At 59.9% G+C, this 27,627-nt stretch overlaps 1 protein-coding gene across 1 annotated transcript; it reads right to left on the bottom strand.

Moving 5' to 3' along the window:
• Positions 1–1,408: 1,408 nt before the first annotated feature.
• Positions 1,409–20,920, bottom strand: LOC144277891 (syntaxin-binding protein 2-like). Its single transcript, XM_077838915.1, has 19 exons — positions 20,884–20,920; positions 18,369–18,418; positions 17,332–17,413; positions 16,655–16,731; positions 15,617–15,695; positions 14,788–14,891; positions 13,508–13,656; positions 13,091–13,175; positions 10,041–10,171; positions 9,790–9,897; positions 8,736–8,793; positions 8,162–8,227; positions 7,355–7,435; positions 6,879–7,017; positions 5,382–5,488; positions 4,790–4,879; positions 2,588–2,673; positions 2,025–2,182; positions 1,409–1,488 (listed from the first exon to the last, which is right to left on the bottom strand). The coding sequence occupies exons 1-19, from the start codon at positions 20,918–20,920 to the stop codon at positions 1,409–1,411; spliced, it is 1,767 nt and encodes a 588-aa protein (XP_077695041.1).
• Between the last annotated feature and the right edge of the window lie 6,707 nt (positions 20,921–27,627).

Here is a 27,627-nt window from a genome sequence, read left to right as displayed (position 1 = left end):
AGCAGGGCTGGAGGGGGAGTTGGGGAGATCCCGCTCCCTGGGCCCTCAGCCACCCGCCCCGCCCTGTGCCCTCCCTTCCCCTGCCTGTGAACAGCAGCAGAGACCTCGGCCAGCCTTTGGCAATGCACTTCATTGGCCCAGGCACATGCCCAGCAGGGCAGTAGCCGGGGGCAGGGCCAGCACTGACTTTGTGATAATGGGTGGGGGTAGGCAGGGGCTCAGAGCTGCAAACAAACAAACTCTCCCCCTGCGCCCCCCACCCCCTGGAGGTCACTCCCAGTAAAGGAGGTCACTGCCTTTACCTGGGATCACTCCTGCCAGCGCTTGCCCCAGCACAGCCTGCCTGGCAGGCAAGAGGGAGAGGATCTCTAGGGCCCGTGGGATTCAGGGGGTGAGGCTTGGCTCAGGGCTTGATCAGACCCAAGGGGGCTGGAGCTGGCTGCCTCAGATGGAGCTGGGGCTCCAGGTGCCCAGGGCGTGGCTCTGATACCCAGGGAAAGGCAGTGGGGAGGTGTCTGCCACTGGGCAGGGGCATTTGATCCAGGCCCATCAGGTGGCGAGCCCGCTCTGCCCTGCTGCTAGGGTGACCAGACAGCAAGTGTGAAAAATAGGGACAAGGGGTGGGGGGTAATAAGAGCCTAGATAAGAAAAAGCTCCAAATATCAGGACTGTCCCTATAAAATCGGGACATCTGGTCACCCTACCTGCTGCTGACCAACCCTGGACGCGCCTCCTACGCAGTCCTGGCTCCACCCCCACTTACTTCGGCACTCTGACTGCAACTCCTGCTAGGACCCCTCCCCCCTTCAGGAGCCGAGGTCCCCACTGGGGGACAGGGCCAAGAGGCCAGGGTGCCAGGCTGTGATGGGAGGGGTGCAGGGAGCCAGGGCTGGGCCAGCACCCCAAGGCGGTGAATGGGGATGATACGGGGGCAGGGGGGGGGGGGTCTCTTTAACTGTTTTCAGACTGGACAGACACAGCCTGGGGCTCAGTGGCGGGGTCACCCCCCCCCCCCCAAAGCCAGATGCTGGTAGCAGCCTCTGTGCGCCCCCCATCGCTGGCAGAGGGGTGACAGGAGGGGGAGGGAGAGGGGCTGTGCTTTGGGTCCCAGGGAGGGGAGATAGGAATGGCTGAAGCTGGTAGATAATGGAGCCTGACTCTTCTCCTAACCAATCGGGGGCAGGGTGGCCACGGGGCACAAAGGGTAACGGCCCTAGAGGCTGTGCCAGAGGGAGGAAGCCTGGCCTGCCCCCTGCCCGAACAGCCAAGCAGCCTGGGGGTCCTCCCCCCACCCAAGAACTGACACCGCAGCCAAGAGTAGGGGGGAAGATGCCTTGTTGAGAAGAGCAGGTGGAGCTGGGGGCAGCAAACTGTGGGGGGCAGAGTCTCTGGGGGGAGGGGGCTGCTTCTAGGCCTCCTCGGGGTCCAGCTGGTTGAGGGTTTGGATGTCATCCAGGAAGCGCTTGGGGGTCAGGATGTGACTGGAACCTGGGGGAGAGAGAGGTGGTTGGCAGTGGTGGGCACAGTGAGGCAGGTATGTGGCTGGCATCACCATCACCCCCATCCTTGCAGCTGGACCCTGCTCTAGTGCAGGGGGGGAGGGACTGTCTCCTATCCCCCTTGGCCTGGCACCGCACCCCTCGTGCCGCTGTACCCTGCACAGCCAGGCAAGAATCCACGCGCTGACAGTGTTCCTCACCCTTGGGTCTTCGAGGGGTGTGTGCAGGGGGTGAGCCATATCCCTATGGGAGTTACTGGGGGTGTCTGACTGGGGCCCCACACATGGTCCCTGGGCAATGAGAGGCCTGGAGAGACAGAGGCCAGGAGATCAGGCGGCTAGATACAGGCCATGTGGGGCAAGCACATCTGTTCCCAGGCCCCTGGGTGTGGGAGGACAGAGGGTAGCATGGGAGCCCTGTGGGTGCTGGGCAGGCAGTTCTAGGGTCGCCCCCTCCCAGGGGGTCCCAACTCTCCCTGACCTGGGCATTCCAGCCGCCCTTTCCCCCAGGACTCGCCCCACTCACCGATCACCACCTCCCACTTGCCCTTGATGGCCGGGGTCACTTCGTAGGCACAGCGCATCTCAGACATGGACACCCCACCCAGCACGTAAATGATGAGGCGCGGGCCTGTCCGGTACTCGGCCGCTGGCTTGTTCTTGTGCCAATGCCTAAAGCGGGCGCTGGGGGGAGAGAGGGGCAGTGTGGATACCAGGGGCTCGCTGAGGGAATGCCGGATGGAAGGGCAGGGCCTGGAGGAGGCTGCGGGGCAGGCCCTGCCCAAGGGAGTGGGACAGGAGTCCCAAAGCAGGCAAGAGGGAGTAGGGGAGGGTGGAACCTGCGCTGGGCTGGGGGTCTGTCTAAAGCTCGGCCAGTCCCTTTCCTCCATCCTGGGCCCTGGTGTGCTGAGGGACTGCTGGGGTGCGGGGTACATGGTAAGAGGGTTCCAGGGCTCCAGGCTCTTGGACATCCCCTCCCCCGTAGAGAGCAGGGTCCTGACCACACACTCCCAGGCACAGAGGCTCCTACACTCTGGGGTGTGTGTGTCAGGGCTCTGCCGCCCACAGCCCAGCCAGGCTCAGCCTTACCTGACAGCAGCCTGGGAGCTGGTGGTAGGGACCGGGTCCGACAAAAAGGGCCACAGATTCTTGTCCAGTTTGTCCTCAATGATGTCCTGGCAGGGGGTGGGGGGGGGTGGGGGGAGGACAGATCAGCAGGGACCAAGCAGCAGGAACCTCGGATCTGGTGGCCAAGCCAGGCCCCATTGGGGTGGAGGGGCTGGGACGGCTCCTCACTGAATGATTGACAGTCCCTGAGGGGAGCAGCCTGGGGCCCCCTTTCCGGGGGGGGGCATGGGGAGCCAGCAAAGAACACGCTGACTCCTCCAGTGATGCCCCCCCATCTCCCCACATCCCCCTCAGTTGCTCAGTGCCCTGCTGTGAACTCCCCACCCATCCACCGTTATGAGGAGGGCGGAGACCTCCTGCAGCCAGATCCAGGGCCCCTCATTTGGGGGGTGGGGGGGGAGAGGCAGGGGGCTGCCCTCAGTGCCCCTTTCCTGCTGCGGGCAGATCCAGGCCCTGCCTCTTGCTCCATGAGGTGTGTCCCAGGCACGCAGGGGGCCCAGGATATGATACATCCTAATGCCACATAATAGGGGCTTTTACATTAGTCTGCTGCATTGACTTGTACAGGGAAGCTTAAGGCCTGCCAAGTTGTGGCTGGCGCAGAGAGGGGGCACCCCGATTGGATTAGGCGTGGGATTGAGGCTACCGCAACTGCCTGCCCCAAAATCCCACAGGAGGAACCATCACAACACTGGAACAAGGGCCTGGGAGCCTCCTACCTGTGATCTGCCAGGGACAGGAGCTCCGGTCAGGGGGTTTATTCTTGGCCTGGAGGAGCCCCAAGCCAGTAGGTTGAAGGCAACTAAGTGTGCCCCCCACCCTCTTGAGGAGTGCCCCACAGGACAGGGCGATGAGGGGCTCAGCTCCCTGCAAGGGTTAGGGGATGGAGTGACCATGTCACCTCTCACAAGCTAAGCAGGTTTGGGCTCAGGCAGTGCTTGGATAGGAGACCTCTAAGGAAAAGCTACTGGGTGCTGGGGGGTGCGAGTGAGTCAGCACAGGGTGCTCTATGACCCCAGAGTGGCGCTACGGGGCGCTGTACTGCAGAGAGCAAGCGGGGCGGGGGTCTGCAGGGGGTGTGACCAGTACTGTGCTGCAGGAGTTCATCCTTTAGATGAGCGTCAAACAGCTGCTCCTCACTGGAGGTTAGGCCAAGGACCCTGCCAGCCATTCAGATTCCAGTGCCAGTCATGACAGTGTGCTGCCTGGATCCCCTCCACTTCCAGCCCCACACACTGATCACCTCCTGCCCTAGACTCTCGGGCAGCGCTGCTGGGCGGCTGTTAAGAGCTGCCTGCCACTCCTTAGGAAGAATTCAGCTCCGGTGAGGGACCGCTGTATAAACCGCCCATGGCCCACCCCAGAGGTGGCAGCATCTCAGCACCGAGTAAGACAACTCCCCTGCACTCGTGTCTATGATTTAAGACCCCTAAGGACGGCAGCAGGAGAGGACTCTCTGATGAGCCCCTCACATGGCTACAGCCCTGCACAGATTCAAAAATGTGGATGTGCACCAGCCCGCGATCCACAAGCCGCCTTTTACCTGTATCCGCATCCTCACCGGCAGCAGCTAGGGAGGGTGGGGAAGGGGTCTCGCAGGGAAGGGGCAGCGTGGAGGGGGCGGGGTCTCGAGGAGAAGGGGCACTGTGGAGGGGGTGGGGGCTTGGGGGAAGGGATGTCTCATCACGTGCCCTCCTGGGGGGTCACGAGCAACAGTACACAGCAGCAGCAGAGCATGTTGCATCACAGTGGGGTGGAGGGGTGGGGCGCCGGGGCCCCACCCACTCCAATCCCAAATCCTGCTGCCCAGGAGCTGGTGGGGACACTGGTGCTGCTCGAGCTGCTGGACAGGAAGCAGCACGGCGGAGCGAGTGGGTGCTGGACAGCCCCAACTCCGACCTGTCGCCCAGCCACTGGCTGCAGGCCAGCGGCCCCGAGCGCGCTGCGTCCCCCAGGCTGCCTGAGCCGGACGCCACTGGCCAGGTGCTGCTGGGGAGTAGAGCCCTGCACGGTTGTATCTGCAGCTGATCCACTATCCGCAGAAATGGTGCGCAGATATGCAGGGCTCTACACATGGTTGACCCCAAACCAACCCCTCCCCCTTGGGCCCAGCCTGCCAGTTGCAACCCCACCCCCAAGGCCAGGAAGCAGATGGCCAGGTACCTCCATGATGTCCTTGAGCATGGGAGTCCAGCGGGAGAGCTGGTAGCTGGATTCCAGCCGCACCTTCCTCTCTGGTCGCAGCTGCCCGCTCTGGGGGAGGAAGGGAGAGGGGGTGAGAGGCAGCAGGGAGGAGGTGCGGGGTGGGAACGGGGGCAGACAGGGAGAGCGTGGCCTACCTGAGTTGCGCCAGCCAGGCTGGCAGGGGAGAGGCAGAGAAAAGAACAGAATGGATCACTGAGCGAGAGAGAGAGAGAGAGAGAGACTGATGGGAGAACAGAGCTGCTTCCCCCCATTCGCTGCATGGCCACCCCAAGCAGTGGTCACCAGCTCCAGCTCGCTGGCAATCTGAGGTCCTGACTTCCAGTATCCTCTGCCAGGGCAGAAGAAGTCACCCCAGATGGGGAGTAACTTGGGGGTCACCCTCATATGGGGAGGGTGTCACCCCACTGTACAGGGACAGAGGCCACCTCTGTGCTGGGAGTAGGTCACTGCCATAGAGGGGCACCTCCAGGATGGCCTGGGCTCCCCTGTGCAGCACAGATCTGCTCCCTGGCATGGGTACAGCTGCTGGCCCCTGGCCCCAGTCCCTTACCCCAGGCGTGAGAGAGATGCCCAGGAACTGCAAGTTGTTGATGATGTCTCTTTGCTGCTGGGTGTTGGCATGCTGGATCAGCTTGGTGAGGTTCTCCTCGCTCACACCTGCACGGGGAGAGACAGGTCAGTGCTAGCACCCCGGGACGCACCCACAGCCCAGGCACATGAGTCCGTGGCCCCAGGAGTCCTAGTTCCCCGATCAAATCCTGAGATCCTGCTCTTCCCACCCCTCTCAGAGCTGGGGGTAAACCCAGGAGTCCTGGCTCCCAGCCCCCCTCTAACCCACTAGACCCCACTGCCCTCCCAGAGCTGAGGATAGAACCCAGGAGTCCTGGCTCCCAGCACCATCTGCTCTAACCCACTGGACCCCACACAGTTAATGATCGAATTTAGGTTCTTGCTGCTCCTCCCTCAACAGGTTCTCTCGGGCGCTGGGGTCAGGAGTCTCTCTAGTTCCCCCTGGCAGTGCAATGGGAGCCCCCATCCCCCTGATCTGGGCTCCCCCTTCTGCGGCCAGTCAGGTGCAGAGTCAGAGCCGAGGCCTGGCTCTTAAAGGCTGTGAGGCCTTGAGCTGGAGGGAGGGCAACGTGCCCTACCCCTGCCCCCCCAAACCATTTACTGCTGCTTAGTGCAGACGGGGAGGCCTGGCAACTCCACAGCACCTCCTGGCCAGGAAACTGGGCAGTCAGGCAGCCAGAGGAGCCCCATGAGGGCACCCTGGCCTGAGCAATGGGCACAGGGGCAGTGCCTGAGCAGGGTTACAGGAAGGGCCCCGGAGCAGGGCCCTGCCCCACCGAGCCAGCATGGGATAGGAACCGATGGGGGAAGAGGGACTGTGCCAAGTGTCAGGGTCAGGGAGGTTCCCCAGGCCCTGGTGAGTTTGGGGAAGGGGCTGGATGCAGCAAGAAGCAGGGAGCTGGTGCAGGGATGACACAAGGGGTGGGCAGGGGACTGGTTGCAGGAGGCTCAGAGACACAACATGGTATCTGAACAGCCTGCAGGAAGGGAGGGAAGTCCCCCCTCCCTGCAGAGAACGGGCCGGGGGACTGCTCCAGGTGTGTGTCTCTCCATCCCCCCTCCCTGCAGAGAACGGGCTGGGGGGCTGCTCTGGGTGTGTGTCTCCATCCTCCCTCCCTCCCTGCAGAGAACGGGCTTGGGGGAGCATGGAGGGCGGACACTGCTCGGAAGGCAGTAGCAGGGAGCAAAGGCCGCCAGATCTGACCCCAGATCTGACCCCAGATCGGAGCATGGGCGTGGCGCACTGGCAGGCTTGCAGGCACCGAGAGGTGGGCAGAGGGAAGACAGGGCTGTAGAGCCAGGCTGGACACAGACCCTGGGAAGCGGCTGGCCGGGGGGCGCCCTGCATAGCAGGAGGGCTTGCCAGTCTGAGCAGTGCTATTCCCCACCAGCCCCACAGGCCTGGGCCCCACCTCCAGGAGCATCCCCCTGCAGCAGCAGGCCCCGCAGTGCTCCCCTTGCAGGCCTGTGGCATTACCATTCTTCAGGAAGATGTAGATCAGGATGATGCGGATCTTGTCATAGGCCTGCACGCTGGGGTCCAGCAGGACAGGCAAGATGATCTTCATGGGGTCCTTGATCTTCTTCCCGTCCACGTCCGTCCCCATAGCCAGGTCCTGGGGGCAGGGAGAAGGGGACGCACACACAAGGCCCAGGTCAGGCCACTCTGCTTCCTCCCGCCCATGCAGCAGGATGGGAGATGTGACGGCCCCCTGACGCACAGATCGCCTACCCCGTGCCAGGGCCCCCTCCTCCCTGGGGTCAGCTCCCTCTGGGGTGAGCAACTGGCCCCCAGGGAGTAACCCGAGCCCCATGTCCTCCTTCTGCACCCCTGGTGCTGCATGGGGGGGCTGATCCTGGCTCCAGCGAGCCTGCGGCTCTGAGACCCCTCTCTCCGGGCTGAGTCCATGAGCCAGACTCTGCCCACCAGCCAGGCTCTGCCCACAGACCCACCTGCTCCAAGCTGCACAGCTTCTCCACTCTTTCTTTGAAGTGCTGCATGCAGTGCTCAGCCAGGTTCAGATGTGTGGAGTACTGCGGGGAGAGACCGGGGCACAGGGGGAGTTTACCGCATCACCGGCTGGTCCAGAGCACCTGCACCTCCCAACCCACAAGGAGGGCCCCTCAGCCAGAGGGGCAGCCCCAATTGGCTGTAGAAGCCGAGCATATAGGGATTGTTTTGCCCAGCCACCATATAGGGCTGCCATATAGGGATTGATGTGCAGCCACCTCTGGGGTGGAGTGGGGCAGCTGGAGGGGAGGATCAGGAGGAGGGAGCAGCTTCCAAAACAGCCCACGGCTTCTCTGTTAGTCACCATGAGGTTGGGGGCTTGGAGATCAGCAGGTGTCGGGGTACCTGTGCCAGTGGCCAGGAGCTTTCTGTTGGCACATGGCTCAGTGGCACCAGGAGTGGCTCCAACAGGCTGGTTTGGAAGCCCACCAAGGCCCTCTCCCGAGAGCTGCAGCAGCAAGGCACGGGCTTTACCCAAGGGCTGCCTTTGGTGGGGCTAACGTGGCAGCTCTGGGCACTGACAGGCAGGCTGCTGCCCATGGTGCCACACAGCACCTGGGGGGAAAATGGCTCTGCCCAACGGGACAGGTCAGCAGCTCTCATCAGGCAGTAAAGCGGAGTGCCACAGAGTGCCCTGCCCCCCAAGAGAGTCCCTACTGTCCCTCACCAGCCCCACAGAGCACCCTGCCCCTCCCATCAGCCCCACTGAATGGCCTGCCCCCTGCCCACTAAAAGCCCAGCCCCGTTACCCTGTTCAGCTCCTTCTGATACTGGGGCATCTTCTTCAGGATCTGGGACAGGTCCTCGATGTTGGCCTGGAGGGAGGCGGTGGTGAGATCCCGGCCGCTCCCAGTGCTTGGAGCCCCCTGCAGGGCAGAGGCAGCAGGGCGGGTCACTCAGGCCATGCATGGCTGCGGCTTAGGTTAGACCTGCCCTTTCCAGGCCAGCTGGAACGAGATGGGAGCCCCGCAACCCGAGCGCCCCTCAAGGTGTAAAGCAGCAGTGGGCCAGGGAGATGCCAGCGTTGGCTCCCTGCAGCTCTCCCTGCGCGGTCCCGATCCTGCTGTCTGACCCCGCCCCATGGGCCTCTGCCCTCCCCCACTGTGGGGAGCTCCAGAGCTCTGGCTGGGGGGCAGGGGACTCCACATACACCTCCAAGCCCTTTACAGGCAAACCCTGGGAGCAATGGGACAGCCACCCCGCCCCCGCCAACCCCTCCTGGGGCAGCAGGGAAGCCTCCCCGCCCCATCAGTGGCAGTGGGATGGGTCCCCCTGTCCCTCCAGCTTGAACTCCCCAATCGCTCCCCACAACCCCTGCCGCACCTTGTCCGTGGTCAGCCTCTTGCTCTCATAGAAGGTGCGCAGCAGCTCCGTCACCTTCCTGCAGCAGGGAGAGGGGTCAGGACGGAGCCAGGCACTGCCTTGGAGGTAGGGGGTACCTTGTCCTATGCTACAGGGAATGGAGCCCCCACCCCACAGGCACCAGGGTTCTCTGCCTCAAGAGCCTCAGACAGGCTGGGGGAGGCCCTCTTCCTAAGTTACCCCAAGGCAGAGTTCAGTGCACCTCTGGGGGCTCCTGGCGCCCTGCTGGGGGGGCCTGGGGGGCATCAGCTGGCCCAGCAGGAGGTCGGTGAGGGACTCACTCAAGGGAGCTGTAAGGTGCATGGGGAGACCCTGGGATCGGGGGAAGACAGTGTCCAGGCGGATCCCCAAGAGGAGATGTGGACAGTGGCTCTGGAAGGGAGCGCTCAGGGGTCCTTTGGGGAGAGGGGCTGGGTCCAGGGGGTCTCAGCACTCAGAGAGGAGTATGTCTGAGGGACAAGCTCCAGCACTGGGTGGGAGGGGGAGGGGGGCCCTGGCACTGCGCAGGAGAGGGGTGTGTTGCGGGGGGTGGGTGTCCCTGCACTGGGTGGGAGAGGAGTGTATCCAAGGGGTGGTGGGGTTCCAGCACTGGGTGGGAAGGAAAGGGGAGGGGTGTGTCTGAAGGGGAGGATGGGGGAAGTCCCGGCACTGGAAAAGAGGGGGAGGGGTGCGTCAACGGGGTGGGCTGTCCTGGCACTGGGTGGGAGAGGTGTGTCCAAGGGGGGAGTCCTGGCAGTGGGCGAGGAGGGGAGGACTGTGCCAAAGTGGGGGTAGGGGGTCCCAGCATTGGATGGGGAGGGGAGAGGTGTGCCGAAGGTGGGGGGGAGTAGCGAGACCCGGCACTAGGCAGGGCACAGAGGGGTGTGTCCAGGGGTGTCCTGGCATTGGGTGGGGCACGGAGTGGTGTGTCCGGGGGGGGATGGGTCCTGGCCCTGGGTGGGGCACGGGGGGGTATGTCCAGTGGATAGGCGGGGCATGGCGGGGTGTGTCAGGGGGCAGGGCCGAGTGCGCTCACTTGGAGGCGTCAGCGATGTGCATGTGGCGTAGCTGCACCCAGAGTTCGTCGTCTTCGTCCAGCAGCGCCTCTTTCTCCTGCGAGTCGCTGATGCCCGTCGTCTCGTACCTGCAGGGGGGAGATGGGGTCAGGCTGCGGCACCCCTCGCCCGAGCGTGGGGGCTGCGGAGCAGTGCAGGTGCCTGGGCCACATCCCCCCCAGCCCTCCTGAGGAAGGGTGCGGGGCGCCCCCTGCTGGCAGCCAGGCCCTACTTGTAGGTGTCTTTCTCGATGCTGAGCAGGTCGTAGGCCATGGCCTGGTAGGTGAGCTCGTGCAGCAGTGGGGACACCAGATCGAAGCTTCGGTCCACGATCAGCAGCTGAGAACGGGCTTTGTCTGGGCCCTGGGGCAAAGGAGAGAGAAACCCGTCACCTCCTGCTCTGGCAGAGGGTTCCTGGCCTGGCTTACACGGCACAATCCAATGGGCCCTGGTGGCCTGAAATTTCACTACCCACCCTCTCTGTGGCCCAGCCCCCAATCCCAGGGGGAAGCCAAGAGACACCCCCCAAGCTAGCTGAGATGTGCCCTGGGGTCCTGCCCTGACCAGCTGCACTGCAACGCCCCCTGCAGGGACGGGCTACCTACCCCTCATGCAAATAGCAATGCCCGCCTCCCCCAAGCATGCTCTCTGCTCGTGCCTCTCCACCAACGGGAGCATGCCCCTTACAAGGCAGCTCCCTGACTGCCCCCTGCTCCATATGCTGTGTGGGGACGGGGGGAACTACACCAGAAGGGCCTGGCTAGTCTATCATTAACCAACACCAGGCCCAGAGACTCTTTGATACAAGGTCCCAGAGGGGGACGACAGGACATTATCCCTATGCCCCACCTTGCATCTGAGCTGGGACCCCATATGAAGCTCTAGCTCCCCAGTCCCAGCCTGTGTGGCCCCCCAGCATCCAGTTGGACAGAGACCACTCAAATGGTCAGCATCTCAGACCCACATCATGGGGGGGCTGGCCCAGCCCCTGCTTCCTGCCTGATCAGCATGCACTGCCCTCTTTGCGCAGCAGGTGGCGATAGGAGACCAGCCCTGCGCTCTCATGGCAGACGGCTCTGAAACCGGCTCCAGCAGCCCCAGCGGAACCCAAGCCCACCCAGGAGCACCTCGGCAAGGGGCTGTGTCTGCTCTTTGCTGGGTAGCACAGACAGTCGGGGGTGGGTGGGGTGGGGACGTACAGCCCCTGATGCTATCCCAACTGTCCCACCTCAGTACGTGGCCCGATTTTCAGCCACGCTCGGGAGCAGAACGTCGGACCGGCCACCGCCCACCCGCCTGGCAGGTCTCCACAGCCTCTGGGTAAATGGGTTGAGGCTGACGGGGGAGCGCCTCTCTTGGAGGAGTATCTGGCCCCCACCACTGTAGCACTATCATTGCTGCATCCTGCCCCCCCATGCACGTGGGGCTGGGCAGGGCTGTCACCGCATTGCAGAGGGGCCCAGAGGGGCTGGGTGACTCACCCAAGGTCACACAGGGAGTCTGTGGCAGAGCAGGGACATGAACCCAGAGCTGGCACCATCATTCCCCTCTAGCCCTACCCAGCCTGGATGGATTGCTATGCTCAGCCCCCGCCCCCACCCCCCACGGGACTCTGCTCACACCCTTTGCCAGTTTGGCTCTGCTGGAGGGATCCCCGAGTGCAGATGGGGGCTGGCGTAACCACCGGGTCACCCCACCCTGCCCAGAGCAGAGGGGTGCTTAGTGCACTGGTGGGTGCCACAGCACTGCCTGTGCCAGCTACCCCTCAGGGCTGGCAGCTGGGAAACATCAAGGCAAGAGGAACTAGTGCAGACAAGGCCCCAGGGTGCCGGGACTGCGGGCTGGGTGGCTTTGGAGACCAGAACAGTTGGGTTTCTTAGGCACCTGGACCCCAGCCTGGGCAGCCCAGCCCACTGAAGGTTAAAGCAAGAGGCCATTCTGGTCAGCCCAGAGCCCGGCCGAGCTGCAGAGAAACCTGTTTTCAGCTCCGGGTCTCTCACTCAGGGCCTGTCTACATGTAAACCACTTCAGCTGCTCCGCTTCAGTGACTCTGCCTTTCCCATACCCCCAACCGACGCAGTGGCACCAACCCAATTGCCTCGTGTAGACCAGGCCTCGGCCTGACCTTGGTCAGTTCTCAGGCGAGAGCTCCCAGCTTCCCGCACTCATCCCCCAGCTCAAACCTTCCCAACCCTGTGTTCTCGAGCTGGGGGCCCTGCTCCAATTCCCTGCTGGGAGCATCCAGCCAGGAGCCATTGGAGCCAGCACGGTCTTTCTGGCCCCCAGGCTGATCTGTGTTGGATTCTCTTCATTTCACCAAGACAGGGAGGTGACCCCCTCCCCCCCCCCCCGCCCCGCATGACTCTTACCTTCCCCGAGAATCCTTCCCCTTCACCCCCTGCCAGAGAAGCCAGGAAATATATAGGGAAACTGAGGCATGCATCAGATTCATAAAAGATATTACAAACATTCCCAGTTGGTCACAGGTGCACAGTCTCCCAGCAGCTCAGCAAAGGCTGGAAGCAAGAGCAGAGGCAACAGGAGGGAGAGATCTGGGCAGGCCTTGGATTTTACATCACTTTGCTTCTCCTAGAGGGGTAGGAGCTATTGGGTTTCCCGTGTGAGAATCCAGAGCAGGGTGGGTTTGCAGCTCCCCTCTGCTGGGGGTAGGACGGGGATGGCAGGAGCTAGGGGAAGCCCACAGGCCAGGGCTGACTTGTGGCTAAGGCTCGAGAGAGCTGGGTTCTATTCCTGTTCTGGCAGACTCCCTGTATGCCTCAGTTTCCCATCTGTAACACAGGCCACCCTGCCTCCCCTGGGAGGCTGAATTCATTAGTGAGATTCTGATACCATGGTGATGGGTGTAGGAGCACACACAGACAGGAGTGTCCAGGTGTGGAAGAGGCTCTGTGTGCGAAGCTTAGTTCTCTGACCGAACTGCCCTGTTTATAAACAGAGAGATTGTGCTGGGCACACACTTCCCCAGTTGGTGCCTCGGTTTCCCCATCTATACAGAGGGGATAAGGACACTAGCCTTTGTAGAGCACTTTGAGATCTGCCCACAGCCAGTGTTAGAGAAGGGCTGAGGCCATTAGTTCAGCCACACAGGGAATGCTATTGTTCTGCCAACCCCTCAGGATCTCCACGGGTGTCTAGACCCCACCCCTCCCCTGGCCAGGATCTCTGAGCAGGTTCTAAATCACTCCTCCTTCCTTCTACTTCTCATGTGCTCCCCCGTGGCTCTGTCCCATGGCAAGGGTGTGGGCGACACAGCTCGCTCACCTCTCCCATGCTGGGCTCGTATGCCTTGAACGCCTTGAGTTTGGCCAGCACAGCGTGCGCCAAGTGGAAGTTATCTTCATGGTCCCTGCAGCAAAGACAAACCCTGTGCGTCAGAAACAGCTCATCCCCCAGGGGCACACGCACTTCCTGTAGGAGGTAACCAGGTACCCTCGCCCTTTGGGCACACTCACTTCCTGTAGAGGATGGCTGGGTACTTCTCCATGGCTCACTCACTTCCTATAGGGGATAGCTGGGTACCCCTCCCCCTGGGCACACTCACTTCCTGTAACGGATAGCCAGGTACCCTTCTCCCTCTGGGCACGCTCACTTCCTGTAGAGGATGGCTGGGTACTTCCCCATGGCACACTCACTTCCTATAGGGGATAGCTGGGTACCCCTTCCCCTGAGCACACTCACTTCCTGTAGCGGATGGCTGGATACTCCTCCAGGGTTTCACACAATGTGGCAATCTGCTCTGCCAGCATCTCCAGCTGCTTGTTCTTTTCGAAAAAGCGGTAGGGGCTGAACCAGTTGTGGAAGGTCTTTGGCCTGTCCAGGGAGTACACCTTGGGGACGGGGGAGAGCAGAGATCAGACCCCGGTGCCAACTGCTTGCAGCCAGGCCAGCTGTGCCCCATAGACGCGCTGTTGGATCAGGCCAGCCTGGTGGAGCTGTAGCGAGCCCCTAGTGAGGGAGAGATCCCTTTGCCAGTGCCACTCCTGTTGTGGTAGAGGGATAGCGAGCCAGAGATTCATGCACCAGCCTGGGATGAAGATGCCCCAGGTTCAGGTCCTTACTTGGCTGCAGACCCCCAGGTGCCCTCAATGTTGGGGGAGGGGGCTTGGCGATGCTTCTCGTCTGGCGAAAGCCCCAGCATAGCCACGGGCAAACCCGGCATCAAGGTGCGTCTGCCGCTGTCGCTTATTTCACTGGCCGAACAGAACGAGCCACTGGGACAAATGTGCTTGGACACCAATAAATAGTATCGGCCCATGAAGGGTTTGCTGGCGCAACGGGACGGGTGAGCCAGCAAAGCCTCCTGACGGACACTCAGCTTATACCAGCCAAAGCTTCTCTTGGCTCAGCTGGCACCGGTACCCCAGATAAAATAAGCTAGAGTGGCGAAAGGACTGCTTTGCCAGCGTAGCGGCATCTACCCAGGGGCTCTGCCACCACAGCTGCATCAGTTACAGGGGGGATTTTTTCTCTCATGTCCCTGTAACAAACCCATACCAACAAAGCTTTTGTGTGTAGCCCAGGCTCATGTCTCTCTGTGCCTCAGTTTCCCCATCAATGCAATGGGGCTGACACCACAGTCCTGCCCCTCAGGGGCAGGAGGGGGGAAATCCACTGATGACACAAGGAGGGGATGGGGTGGTTGGGTAAAGGGCAGGCGTGTGGAGTATCGGGCTGTCTTGCAGGCCTAGTATAAACCATCAGTAAGAGCTGGTAAAGCCAGGGAGGCAGGGCCCTCCTCCCCCATACATCTACCATCCCCACCAGGTGCAAGCCAGCGATTCCACCTCTCACAGGGTGTGAGCAGCCAGCTAGTCCCTGCTGTCCTGTGCTGGCGTCAAACCCGGGGCCCTAGAAGGGAAAGGTTCCCCCGCCAAACCACATGAAACAATAAGGGTGTGGTGTCGTACGTCACCATCCGCCCCGCGGACCTGCTCCTCCAAAGCCCGGCCACCCCTCACCTGGCTCTCATAGGGCAGGAAGGCCATGTTGATCTCCTTGAGGGTTTTGATGACCTTGGTGATCCGTGACTTCCTCAGCTCCTTGAACAGAGGCTCAGGACAGGCTGCAAGGCAAAGGCAGTGGGTGGGAGTGACAGGCACAGGGCTCAGGACCCCCAGCACAGCGCCAGCCCCCACGAACGGGGCCAGGACGGGCACAGCAGGGGCAGTAGTGCTGCACGCTTGTGGGGAACCTGGGCAAGCCAGCAGGGCCACACAGGAGTCAACGATGAGTCCAGCCCCCCGAACCAGAGTCATGCCGGGTTCTCGCCTTCTGCAGCATCAGCAGCGAGGGGGAGCCACAATCTCTCCAACGCAGCCCCTGTCTCACGCCCTGCCCTCAGCCCGCCCGCAGGGCTGAGTGACTGGAGTGTACAACTCAGGATGATGCACAAGGAGGAACGGGGACTTGGGCTCCCCCTGCCGCTGTAACGGGGAGAAGCAGATATGACCCTGATCACACTGGGTATTCTGGTGGTGTCCCATCCCCCCACCGAGTTGGGACTGATGGAGCAATGCATGCTGGGAATGGTAGCAAGAGGCCGCCTTTCTGGGCACACGCTGCAGGTGTCTGTGAGCCGTGCTGGCTGGAGGCAGGCCCGTGGGGGAGAAGGGATAGGTGGGGTCATTCGGTCTGGCCTGCTGGGGCTGCATCCCCCTGCAGGAGGGCAGAGCATAATCAGGGTGCCGCGCACTGGCCTGCCGGCAGAGAGAGACCTCCCACCCACAGGCTCCAGTGTGCTGCTGCTCAGGCTCCCAGCTGGGGGATCCCCCGACCCCCAATACTCACGGCTGAGGAAGAAGACGTGAGCTGCCTTGTAGTTGAAGGTGGGGGTGCCCTGGAAGTCATTGATCAAAGCCTGCACTGACTGCAAAGCGGAGAGAGGGGGGTTGTTAGCACCTGCCGAGGCCCCTCCCTGCTGCTCAAATGGCCCAGCCCATGCCCAGGCCCTGGGGACTCAGGGCCTAGCATGATGCCATCGGGAGGTGGGCTGGTTTTCACCCCCCTGGCTCTGGGCTCCCTCCCTGCCTGGAGCAGGGCTTGTGCCCATGTGCCCGGGACATCCTCAGGGCCCAGCCACATCTCTTGCTGGCACAGAAGTGTCCATGCCCGGCCACAGATGAGGCCTGGCATTGCCTTGCTGCTGAACTAAGTGGGCTCTGAGCAGTGTCCAGGGAACAGCCGGCCGAGCAGCAATCCCAGGCAACTACCATCAGGGCCCCCTCCCTCCCCGGGCGCCATGCTGGGCACCTGCAGCTTTGCCACGCCAGCTAGCCTGGCAGGGTGTTTGGAACCTGTTCAGACCCCTCGACCGGCCATTGTGACAGGTGAGAACCTGGCTGTCCTGTCCCAAGCCCCAGGCCCCAGCTCGCAATCCTCTCCTACAGCGCTCCCTCCGCGGGCAGCCCCTGCGGGTTCTGGGCTTCACCCTGCTCTGCCAGTGCCCCCTGCCCCTGGTCTCCCTCCACTCACCTCGCTGCTGCAGATGCAGGAGCCTCCTCCCCAACAGCCCCTGCTCCCTGAGCCTCTGCCTCAGCGAGTCTCCTTCGCTTTGAGTCTCAGCTGAGGTCGCCTCTCTCCACCTGCTGCACCTGCCCATCCAACCCCCACAGGACTGCACTGCGGAGAGGTCTGGGGGACAGTCTGTGCCTCACGTGGCAAAGAACATGAAGCCCAGCTCTGGGGAAGCAGCCTCTTGGGGAGCCCCGACCCATCCTGACGTTGTGCTGCGCATCCCCCCGGACAGCGCCACCTCCAGGCAGCACTAGGAGCTGTCCCGGGGTCTCCCCTGCTCCCCATCCAGTTGCCCCAGGCCCGAGCTCCTACCTCCTCCACTGGGCTGAGCAGGTAGATGGCCTCCAGGCTGGGGATTGGCTCCCGGCACTTGTTAATATCTTCCACAACTAGGAGAGAGCAGACACTGGGCGCGGGTCAGTGTGTCCTAGCCACCCGCCCCAGCCGCTCTCCACCAGGATGTGGGGAGGGGAAGCCAAGGGGCACAGTGATGTTCGCTGGCAGCAGGCCGGGGCGTTCCAGAGGCGACAATGCAGCAGCCGCTTCAATGTGGGGCCGTGGGCTGCGATGCTGCCACAGTATGGAGCAGGGAAGGAATGGCCCTCTGTACTGTGCTGGGGGCACCCCGCTAGAGTGCTGGCTCAGCTCTGTGCCCCTCAACCCCAAGGGCTCCTCCACCCTAAAGCAGGGAGCCAGCATTCGCCCTCCCCAGCCAGGTCCCTGCCCACAGCATTGGGGAGGAGCAGCGAGGAGTTAGCGGGAGTCTGAGAAAAGCGGTGAAGAGCCTCCACGGGCTGAAAGTGTCGGGCTAAGGGAACCAGACCTGGCTGGGAAGGTACCGATAGGAAGGAGGGCGTCTAGGGGGCTGCAAAGCAGGGAAACTAGATGCAAACGTGAATGTAGACAAGTCAACTCCCTGACTGTGAGGTGTATCCAAGGGGGAGGGGAGCCCTGGCTGGGAGAGCAGACGGGAGGGAGGAGCCACTCACGTGTGATGCCTTCGTCTACGATGTCGGACATCGTGCAGCATGATGAGAGGATGCGCGTGCTGGGGTGGTCCATGATCAGCACCTGGGGTAGCGAGAGGGGAGCGCTCCACTTCGGATGAACTAGTCACTGCCCTGAGCCCAGCTGCCCACCATCATCATCCACAGCACAGCCAAGGGAGCAGAGCGACTGCTAATGGCAGAGCCCTTCCACAGCCCTTTCACAGCAGAGCAGCAGGGCCGGTACCAAGCCTGCACTTTGCTGAGCTGACCGTGCTAAGGACTGCGTGAGGAGCTACAGGGAGAGCGGCTCCGAGCAGAGTGGCTGGTACGAGATGTAGGAGACAAACCTGGGACACCCGGCCATTCAGAATGGTTCCATCCTCCTAGACTGGGGGAGATCAGCCTCTTCGCCCAGGTGACAGGGTGAGTGCAAGAGGCAGGGACAGAACAGGAGTCCTAGCTCCCAGTCCCCTGCTCCGATCCACCAGATATCCGCTCCCCAGCCCTCGGACAGAACCAGGATCAGGGCACAGAGAAATGGAACGAGGGGAGTCTCCGTGTTCCCCTAGGAAAGCCCTGTAGGCCATTGGCCCAACATCTCCACATCTTCCTGCCGTGCCGAATGCTCCCTCTGCCGCACCGGCCTAACCCGCTGCTCCACATCCCCCAGCCCAGTCCATGCCGGGGGCTCAATAACCTGCCTGCCCAATGGTGCATACTGCCCCCATGCTTGGCACTCTCCTGCTCCTCCTCCCACCCAGGCTGATTCACTGGTCCCAGTGGTCTGATCCGGTGTGTGTGGGGGGGGAGATATGGGGCTAGCTGGACAAGCTGGGTCTGATCCAGCGCAGTGGGAAGGCAGACATACCCAAGCCTAGCTGGGGACGGATGATGGGCTAGACAGAGCAGGGATCTGATCCAGCCTGGAAAAGCTCAGGTTCCTAATGAATCTCAAGAGGCTGGAGGGGGAGGAGCATGATATATGGATACAGCATATCCCCAGGGGGACACCAGGGCAACAGGTTCGGCCTGCTTACCTTCCATTCTCTTTCCTTCTTCACGCTGTGAAGGACAACGCTGAGGATCTCTGCGAGTGAAAGAGATGAGGATCAGTGGTGGGGCTCGGATGGGACGGCTGTGCCCTGAGCCAGGACCCACTGGCTGGTGGAAGGACCCCTCGGGGAAGTGGCTCAGAGGCTGCTTTCAGGCCAGCTAGCGATGTGCTCCTAGCCGAGCCCCCAGTCGGCGATCGTGGTGGGGTGACAGGCTAGATGGGCCATGGGTCTGATCCCCCTTCCTTTCTGCCAGGCTGGATACGAGCACAGCTGAACTAAGGATCTGGCCCCGTGCAGCAAGAGAACAGATCCTGTCCAGCACCTCTTGACTGGAGGGGATCCAGGGACCCTCTACAGTGTGTGGGGGACAACAACACAACAAAGACTTCAAATCCTGAGTCCTGCACATAGAACCCCTCCAAGGCATGCCCCGCTCAGAGAACTGCCGGCCTGTCTCCTGGGCACCTTCCACGGCCCAGCTAAGCAATTAGATAGTCAGCTCTTTGGGCCAAGTACCATCTTTTTGTTGTGCCCAGCACAATGGTACCCTGACCCATGACTGGCGCTCCTGGGCACTACCGTAATACACCTAATGAATAATGTACAACGCCTTGCAAAATGGGGCCTTGGTCCATGACTGGGGCTCCTGGGTGCTACCATACTACATCTGTTTGTTTTACCCCTACGAAGCACCTGATTCTGGCTGGCCCCGTAGGGCAATAGCCCCACGACCCTGACCTGTGCTCTCACTCTCACTCCCACTCCCGGTAGCTGGTGTGCGTGAGTGCACTGCCCAACACACTATGTTTCCACCATAACTCAAGCAATGCCTCTCCCTACCCCACCTCTAGCCCATTAGGACTTGGCTGCTCAGTCCTAATGAGGCTCCAGGGGCTATTCTGCACCAGGATGCACTGGCCTCCCTGCTGCTTTCCTGCAGTTCCTTTACACCTGTGGCATGCGGATGCCCCGTTCAGCGGGGCACGTGGAGCTCTAGTGCAAGGTAAGGGGCCGGCAGCACAGCCTGGATCCAGACATGGTGAAGGCAGACATGAACCTGCTTTCTCCACGCAACTCTGCCCAGGCATTTGGACCCTGAACTGCAGTTACAGCTCCCCACGCCAGCCCTGGGCTGCCCCCACCAGCTGTGCCAGTGCCCCTCACTACTGACTGGAGCCCCTGCAATCCCAGCCCTTTCCTCCCCCCCATTCCCAGCTCTGCCAGTGCCCCTCACTCCTGTCCACAGCCCTCTGCTATGCCAGCTCTGGTCTGTCCCCCACCAGCTCTGCCTCACTCCTGACCTGCAGCTATTGCAGTCCTGGGTTCCCCGCCTCACGGCTCTGCAGATGCCCCTCACTCTTGTCCGCAGCCTTCTGCTATTCCAGCCCTTTGCTCCCCCCCGATTCCCAGCTCTGCCAGTGCCCCTCACTCCTGTCCGCAGCCCCCTGCTATCGCAGCCTTGGGCTACCACCCTCTCCCAGCTCCGCCGGTGCTCCTCACTCCTGACCCGCAGCTATTCCAGTCCTGGGTTTCCCCCCCCGCCACGGCTCTGCAGATGCCCCTCACTCCTGACCTGCAGCCCCCTACTATTCCTGTTCAGAGACCCCTCTTGAACCAGGGCAGTATGGCCCACCCCAAGTATTCAAAAGTCACGGTGTCAGGCCCTCCTAATTGTGCGATTTAGTGAGGAAAAGCTAAGAGAAGAGCTAAGGGTTATTAGCACCACCGGCCGTCCTGAACTGTGGGCCACTTTTGCTCTGTCCCAGTTCTGGGGGCAACCATGGAACATCAGAACTGAATCCACTTTCCAAGAGTCTTTTAAACCCCAGGTCTGTGGTCTGGATTTAGCCACAGGCCACGTCCACTGCAGCCTGGGCTGGAGATTCAGCAGTGGGTCTGGGCTTCTGAAGTAACAGAAGTGGGTTGGGCTTCTGAAGTGTAAGGCTTTAACTTGCTCTCTCCTACATTACAGCTATAGCCTACGCCAGCTGTGTTGGGGCCGGGCAGAAGTGTACTGCTTCACTACGTTACAAAGCGGCTATGACGTCATTTTTCTCCTCGCGCGCAGCCGTTACCCGTTCTGACAGGCTGTTTATAATGCTAACTTTACTAGTTTTCAGAGGTTGTCGGGGGGGGCGGAGGGGGGTGCAAGGTGGAAGTTTCGCCTAGTGCACAAAATATCCTTGCACCGGCCCTGGTGGGAGTCATCCTGATGGAAAGAGATGACAACGATGACGCCCCCCCAGAGTGCAGCTCCTATGGGAGGGGGCAGCCCTTGGGGGTAGGGCAGACAGCCTCCTCCCCTTCCTGGTGTATGACAGGCAGGCGGGGGGGAGCTCTCTGCTCCGACTGACTCCTAATCCTCCCCGAGGGTGAGACACCCCCAGGAGCGCCCCTCCCAGGGCCCCCCAACTGGGCCCTGCCCCCCCAGACCCACACCCAACCAGACCCTGCCCCCGACCGGCTCCGCACTCAGACCCCCCGGCTCCGCACTCACTCTTGCGCACCACCGCCTTCAGCCCGGACGGGGCCATTTCTGCCTCTTGCCACGTCCCCTCGAGCCCTATGGGTAGAAGTGGGACTCAGCTGTGTGCGGGGTGGGGCTGGAGTCAGGACTCCTGGGTTCTGCCCCGGCTCTGCTCCTGACCTTGGGCACGCTCTGGCCTCTCCCTGCCATGCTCTGGGGAGTGTCTGTGACACTGGGCGACAGCCCCTAGCGACGCTGAAATCAGTCACTGGTGGACGGGCCCAGCCCCCCCTAGTGTCACTGATGGACGGGCCCAGCCCCCCCAGTGACTGATTTCAGTATAAAGCAACTGGGGTGCTGGCGGGTCGATGTCTGCAAGGCTGAAGACGGCCGAACGCCGCAGCCCCCCACTTCTGGCGCTGCGAGGGCTGGCCCTGGGCACCAATGGGCAGGCGACCGGTGACAGGGCCACGCAGGTCCCCACTGAACCCCCACCTGGTCACGTGGGGCGCAGAGGGAGGCGGGGGCCTCGGGCAGGGTTAAAGCGAGGACTGGGTTGGGGTAGTGGGGCCTCAGCCCACTCCAGTCAGGGCCCCCCACTGAGCTGCAAGTCCCCCCTCCACCCAGCCTCCCCCCATCAGCCAGGCCCCTCGCCCCCCCTCCACCCAGCCCCCCTCAGCCAGGCCCCGTGTTGTACCCAGGAACAGGAGCAGGTCGAATGGAGCGAACGGCCTCTGCCCGTCTCGCCCCGTCGGGAATGGCGTCCTTCAGCGCTGCCGGGGGCGGGGAGGGCCGGAGGGAACGGACTGTACCACTGCTCAGCCAGTCCCGGCCCTTCCTGCACGGAGTGGCGGGAAAACATGGTACAGTCCCAGCCGGGGTGGAAACAGTCTGAGGTAAAATTGTCCTGGGAGCTGCCAATGGCGGGAAAAACCGGTTGGATCCAGTTATGACTGGGCCATGATCACCGTAAACAACAAGATGGCGGTCACAAGATGGCCGTTCAGACGCCATCTTGGATTGCTGCTCTGTCTTTACAAACCCCATATTGAATTTAATATACACATATTTTAACAGACTATAATCCTATAACAAAACACATCCAACAGTATACAGAGCAGTATAAACAAGTCATTGTCTGTATGACATTTTAGTTTGTCCTGATTTCGCTAAAGCTTTTTGTGTAGCCTGTTGGTGTACCCCCTGGAAGACCTCTGCGTATCCCCAGGGCCACCCGTAACCCTGGTTGAGAACCACTGGGTTAGAGAAACGTGTGTGTGTGTCTGTGTGTGTGTGTGTGTGTGTTTGTGTCTAGGAATCAGGACTCCTGGGGTCTAACCTGACTGCGAGCGGAGTGGGGTCTAATGGTTAGAGCAGAGAGCTGGCGGGTTGGATTCGTGGGTTCTAGTCCAGGCTATGCAATTGATTCATTCTGTGACATTGTTGGGAACACTGGGGCATGGCCACTAGGTAACTCGAGGGGATGGAAGACCATGAGTGTCGATGAAGCCCCCTCGCGCTAGGCCCCGGTGTCCTTGGCCCCCCTCCTGCCTGGAGGCACTCGCAGCAGCTCTGCGTGCTAGGCCCAAGTGTCCTTGGCCCCCCCGCCTGGAGGCACACACAGCAGTTATGCTGAGAATCTGCAACAGTATGTTGCAGAGTCAGACTGCCTGAAACTAAGCAAGGCCAAACAGGGGAGATATGGAAGAACAATGCTGAATAAAGCAGCTTTATGTATAGTTTAACAAATGATACAGAGAATCAGGGAACTAGCTGGGAACTGGATTGGCTGGCTATATGGATACTTGGAGCAGCTTACTATTGGATAAGTATGCTGGGAAAAAGGATGTATAAAAGCCTATGTAACTTCCTGCTTTGTGGTACAGGATTTGAGATTCAAATCTCCCTGTACCTTTTTGAAGCTTCAAATAAACTTTTTTTGCTTCTCCACCCCGTTGTGATTATTGGGTGCAGCACACCGGGTAACGAACCACTCAAGCTGTTGTTCAGCCTCTCGGCACTGGGTGCCGGCAACAGCTTTTGGCGTCCCTGGGTGGGCGACGAGGCTGCAATTTAGCCTTGCCCGGACCCCTCCTGGAGTTTGAGGATTGCGGCGAGAACCGACGCCCAGCGCGCACCGGTGAGTTCATCGGGGGCCTCGGAGGAGACGCGATTTGATCGACCCCGGAGGGCACAACGGTGCAACGCACTCACATAGTGGAGAAGCAGTTGTGGACGGCGGTGAAGAACCGGTCCCTTAGACGTGGGGGAGGAGCAGCTGCAGGCCACGGTGAAGAACCGGTCCCTTGGATAAGGTAGGAACCTTTTGAAATCCGGATTATATGCTCTGTTGGAACCTGGGGACGCCCAGAGTTACCCTGTAGGTATGGGACAGGGACAGAGCTCAGAGGTTAGGGCACGGTGTACGCCCCTAGAGTGCATTCTAGCAAACTGGAAGGTATTTGGTGCGGATCCGATGACTAAGAGCCAATTAAAACGATTCTGTACAGTTGACTGGCCTCAATATCAACTAGAGGACCAGGAGTGGTGGCCACCAGGAGGGTCAATTAATTACAACACGATCCTTCAGTTACTCCTGTTCTGTCAGAGAACAAGGAAATGGAATGAACATATGTATGCGCATTTGTTTTTGACTTTATGTACTCGACCAGATATTTTACAGCGCTGTAATCTGACTCCGACTGGTTCGGTAGCAGCTAATGTTAGTCCCCAGACCCCCACCCCCACTGTAATGGCAGAGCCGGTGTCCCCTTCGGCCCCTACACCCACACCTTGTAAGTCCCCAATGGTTGGCCTATACCCCTTAATCACCGAAACTAAAGTCGCCCGGTCTGGATCAGACAGGCGTCCTGCCACAACTATGCAGGTTTATACTCATGTGCCCTTTAATCCTGTGGATTTGGCTGCTTTCAAAGCACAGGCAGGAGAGTTTTCCACCAACCCAAGCAGGTTTATATCAGTCTTTGAGGGGTGCCTCAGTAGTCACAAGCCGGACTGGGATGATTGTAATGTCCTCCTGCGAACCCTATTGTCTGAGGTTGAAAGACAACAGGTTGTGTCCAAGGCAAGGGAGGAGGCGCAGAGACGGTACGACCGGGATCGTATTAATGTCCCTGACCCGGATGCACAAGTCCCCTGAGCAGACCCCAGGTGGGATCCAAATGATCATGGGGATATGACCCGCCTTACCTCCTATAAGGAGTTGCTTTTACATGGACTCCGTCACTCGGCTGTCCGACATAATAATTGGGCAAAGCCATATGAAGTAATGCAGGATTTAAAAGAAAGCCCAGGGGCCTTTCTGCAGCGTATTCGGGACACCATTCGACAGAACACTAATGCAGACCCCGATGATCAGGCAACTGAGTCAATTATTAAGGGAATTTTTACGAGCAGAGCAGCCCCTGATATTAAGAGAAAGTTACAAAAAAAGGAGGATTTAATGGGTATGACCATGGCACAAATTTTAGAAACTGCAAACCGAGCTTATAGTCTGAGAGAGACAGAGAAGGAGAGAAAGCAAGTGAGATTGATGGTAACAGCGGTACAGGCCGGCACTAAGAGAAGTGGCCGGGGAGGAAGGGGCCGTCGACGCGACTGTCCGGGCCTGCAGGAGAGACGACTGGGTCGCAACCAGTGTGCCCTGTGTCAACAGGAGGGACACTGGAAAAATGAGTGCCCAAAGAGGAAAGAAAAGGGAGGTGCCCCTATGATGGTGATGGTGGAGCAGGAATAGGGGTGTCAGGGGAGACGGACCACCCTACCCCCGGAACCCCGAGTAAAGATGCGGGTGGGAAGCTCAGAAATAGATTTTTTAGTGGACTCTGGAGCGGCCCGAACTGCCGTAAATCAGCCTCTTCAGTTGCCAGTAGCAGATTCCCTTACTGTGGTGGGAGCCACAGGCAGGGACACCAAGTGCCCAGTGTATGCCCCAGCGGAATGTGCTTTGGGAGATAGGACTATATCCCACAAGCTGGTATACCTCCCTGAGTGTCCAACACCTCTGCTGGGACGGGATCTACTTTGTCGCCTCGGTGCCACCCTGCATTTTACTGAGGACGAAATAACCCTTACCTTACCCCCTGAGAATGCCTGGATCATGACCCTTGCAGTTGAGCCCTCAGCCATGCAAGCCCCAGAATGGAGCCCGTGGGAAGACCAGGTGTACCCCCTCGTGTGGGCATCAGGGATTCCAGGAAAGGCCACCCACCAGACCCCTATTACTATTCAGCTCATACCAGGGAAAGGCCCAGTGCAAGTAAAACAGTATCCAATCAAGAGGGAAGCCAGAGAAGGTTTACAGGAAACTATAGATCGATTCCTAATGTATGGTATTCTCCGGGAATGTCAGTCAGCCTGGAACACTCCCATTCTACCCGTGCAGAAGCCTGATGGCACGTATCGGCTGGTACAGGACCTAAGGGCAGTCAATGAACGGGTTAAGACTCTGCACCCTCTTGTCCCTAACCCGTACACCTTATTGGCTTCTATAGGGGGACAGTATACCCATTTTTCAGTCCTTGATCTGAAAGATGCTTTCTTTACCATCCCAGTTGCCACCCCATCCCAGGAGATCTTCTCCTTCGAGTGGGAGGACCGAAAAAGGGTTAAAAAGCAACTTTGCTGGACAGTGTTGGCCCAGGGATTTAAAAACTCTCCCACCCTTTTTGGCCAGGCTCTGGCCAGGGACCTACAGGAGTGGGATGATGAGGAGGCTCTCCTTCTGCAGTATGTAGATGATTTGTTAATTGCCACTGTGGGCCAAAAACCCTGCCTTAAAGCCACTGTGAGCCTCCTGAATTTTATTGGACTCCAGGGATATCGGGTAGCACGGAGTAAGGCTCAAATTGCCCTCCCAGAGGTACGGTACCTCGGGTTTCACATACGGCAAGGGGAGCGTCAGCTTTCAAGCGAAAGAAAGGAAGCTATCTGTCAAGTTCCTACCCCAAGTAACCGTAAGCGGCTCAGGGCATTTCTGGGTATGGCAGGCTTTTGCAGGATATGGATCCCAGAGTTTGGACTGTGGGCTAAACCCCTGTACGACTGTGTAAAAGGAGCAGATCATGACCCCTTCTATTGGACCCCAGAGGCTGACAGGGCATTTAAAATCCTGAAAAGAAAATTGATGGAAGCCCCGGCTCTGGGCCTGCCAGATCTCTCTAAGCCGTTTCAGTTGTATGTACATGAACGAAGGGGGGTGGCCCTAGGAGTGCTTACACAGCTGTTAGGAGCATGGAAGCGTCCTGTGGCTTATTTTTCTAAGCAATTGGATCAGGTTGCAAAGGGTTGGCCGGCATGTTTACGGGCGGTCGCAGCTACTGCCCTATTGCTTGAGGAAGCCAAGAAGCTAACATTGGGAGGGGTTATGCAAATCTATACTCCCCATATGGTCCGAGCCTTATTGGATGCAAAGGGAGGGCTTTGGCTCACCCAGGCTTGGATTGCTCGGTACCAGGCTAAGCTGTTAGAGAACTCTGAAGTCACCTTACAGCCTTGCCCCTCCCTTAACCCAGCCACCCTCTTGCCAGAAACAGAGGAACAGAAACATGACTGTTTAGAGATCATAGATGTCCAGTACTCCAGCCGTCCGGATTTAAAGGATGTACCCCTCCCAAATGCAGATTATGAGTGGTACACTGATGGTAGCAGTACTGTAATAGATGGGCAAAGGAAGGCGGGTTATGCTGTTGTGACCCTCCATGACACTGTGGAAGCTGAAGGTTTGCCTGCTGGGACCTCTGCCCAGCTTGCCGAACTAATAGCCCTGACCCGTGCACTTGAACTGTCAAAAGGAAAGCGGGTCAACATTTTTACTGATTCAAAGTATGCTTTTGGTGTGCCGCATGCTCATGCTGGCCTATGGAAGCAAAGGGGAATGCTGACAGCCCAAGGCTCCCCAGTCAAGTACGGGCCCCAAATCCTCCAGCTCCTAGAAGCTGTACAACTCCCCTCAGAAGTGGCGGTGGTACACTGTAAAGCCCATCAAAGGGAGGATCAAGATGTGGCCAGAGGTAACGCCCGGGCAGATAGAGAGGCTAAGCATGCTGCCACCCTGCCATCCCCTCAGACTGAGAATGCCCATATGCATGCCCTTATCCCATCAGTAGGGGAACTTCCAACCCCTCAGTACTCTGGGGAGGAGAGACAGCTAACTGACAAACTCGATCTCCGGGAAAAGGAGGGATGGCTCCATTCCCCAGAAGGGAAGGTCCTCTTACCAAAGGGCCTAATCCGGCCAGTGCTGCAGAAATTACATCAAACCACTCATGCTGGCAGGGAAGCACTTATCCAACTAATGGGAAAATATTTTATCACTTCCGGACTCCGACCCCTGGCTGCCCAGGTACAAGCGGACTGCTTAGTCTGCCAAAAGAATAACCCCCGACCGGGACATCCTGTGCCACCAGCTGCCCTAGAACCCACTCTGGGCCCCGGACAAGTGTGGCAAATAGACTTTACTGAGTTTTCTCGGACCCAAGGGTTCAAATATCTCCTTGTCATAGTGGATCGGTTCAGCGGATGGCCAGAAGCCTTCCCATGCCGTAACTGCACTGCCAGGACAGTGGCCCTCAAGTTTGTTAAGGAGATCATTCCTCGCTTTGGACTCCCCCTGTGGATGGAATCTGACAATGGGACACACTTCACGTCAAAAATCATTCAAAGCATCTCACATGCCTTACAGATCCCCTGGAAACTCCATACGCCCTGGAGACCGCAAGCCAGTGGTGTAGTGGAGCGTACCAATCAGACCCT

The sequence above is a fragment of the Eretmochelys imbricata genome, chromosome 20 (genome assembly GCF_965152235.1).
Source record: "Eretmochelys imbricata isolate rEreImb1 chromosome 20, rEreImb1.hap1, whole genome shotgun sequence".
In the NCBI taxonomy this organism is placed as follows: Eukaryota; Metazoa; Chordata; order Testudines; family Cheloniidae; genus Eretmochelys; species Eretmochelys imbricata.
The sequence above is the reverse complement of the archived record's forward strand: the minus strand, read 5'-3'. Positions and strand labels throughout refer to the sequence as shown.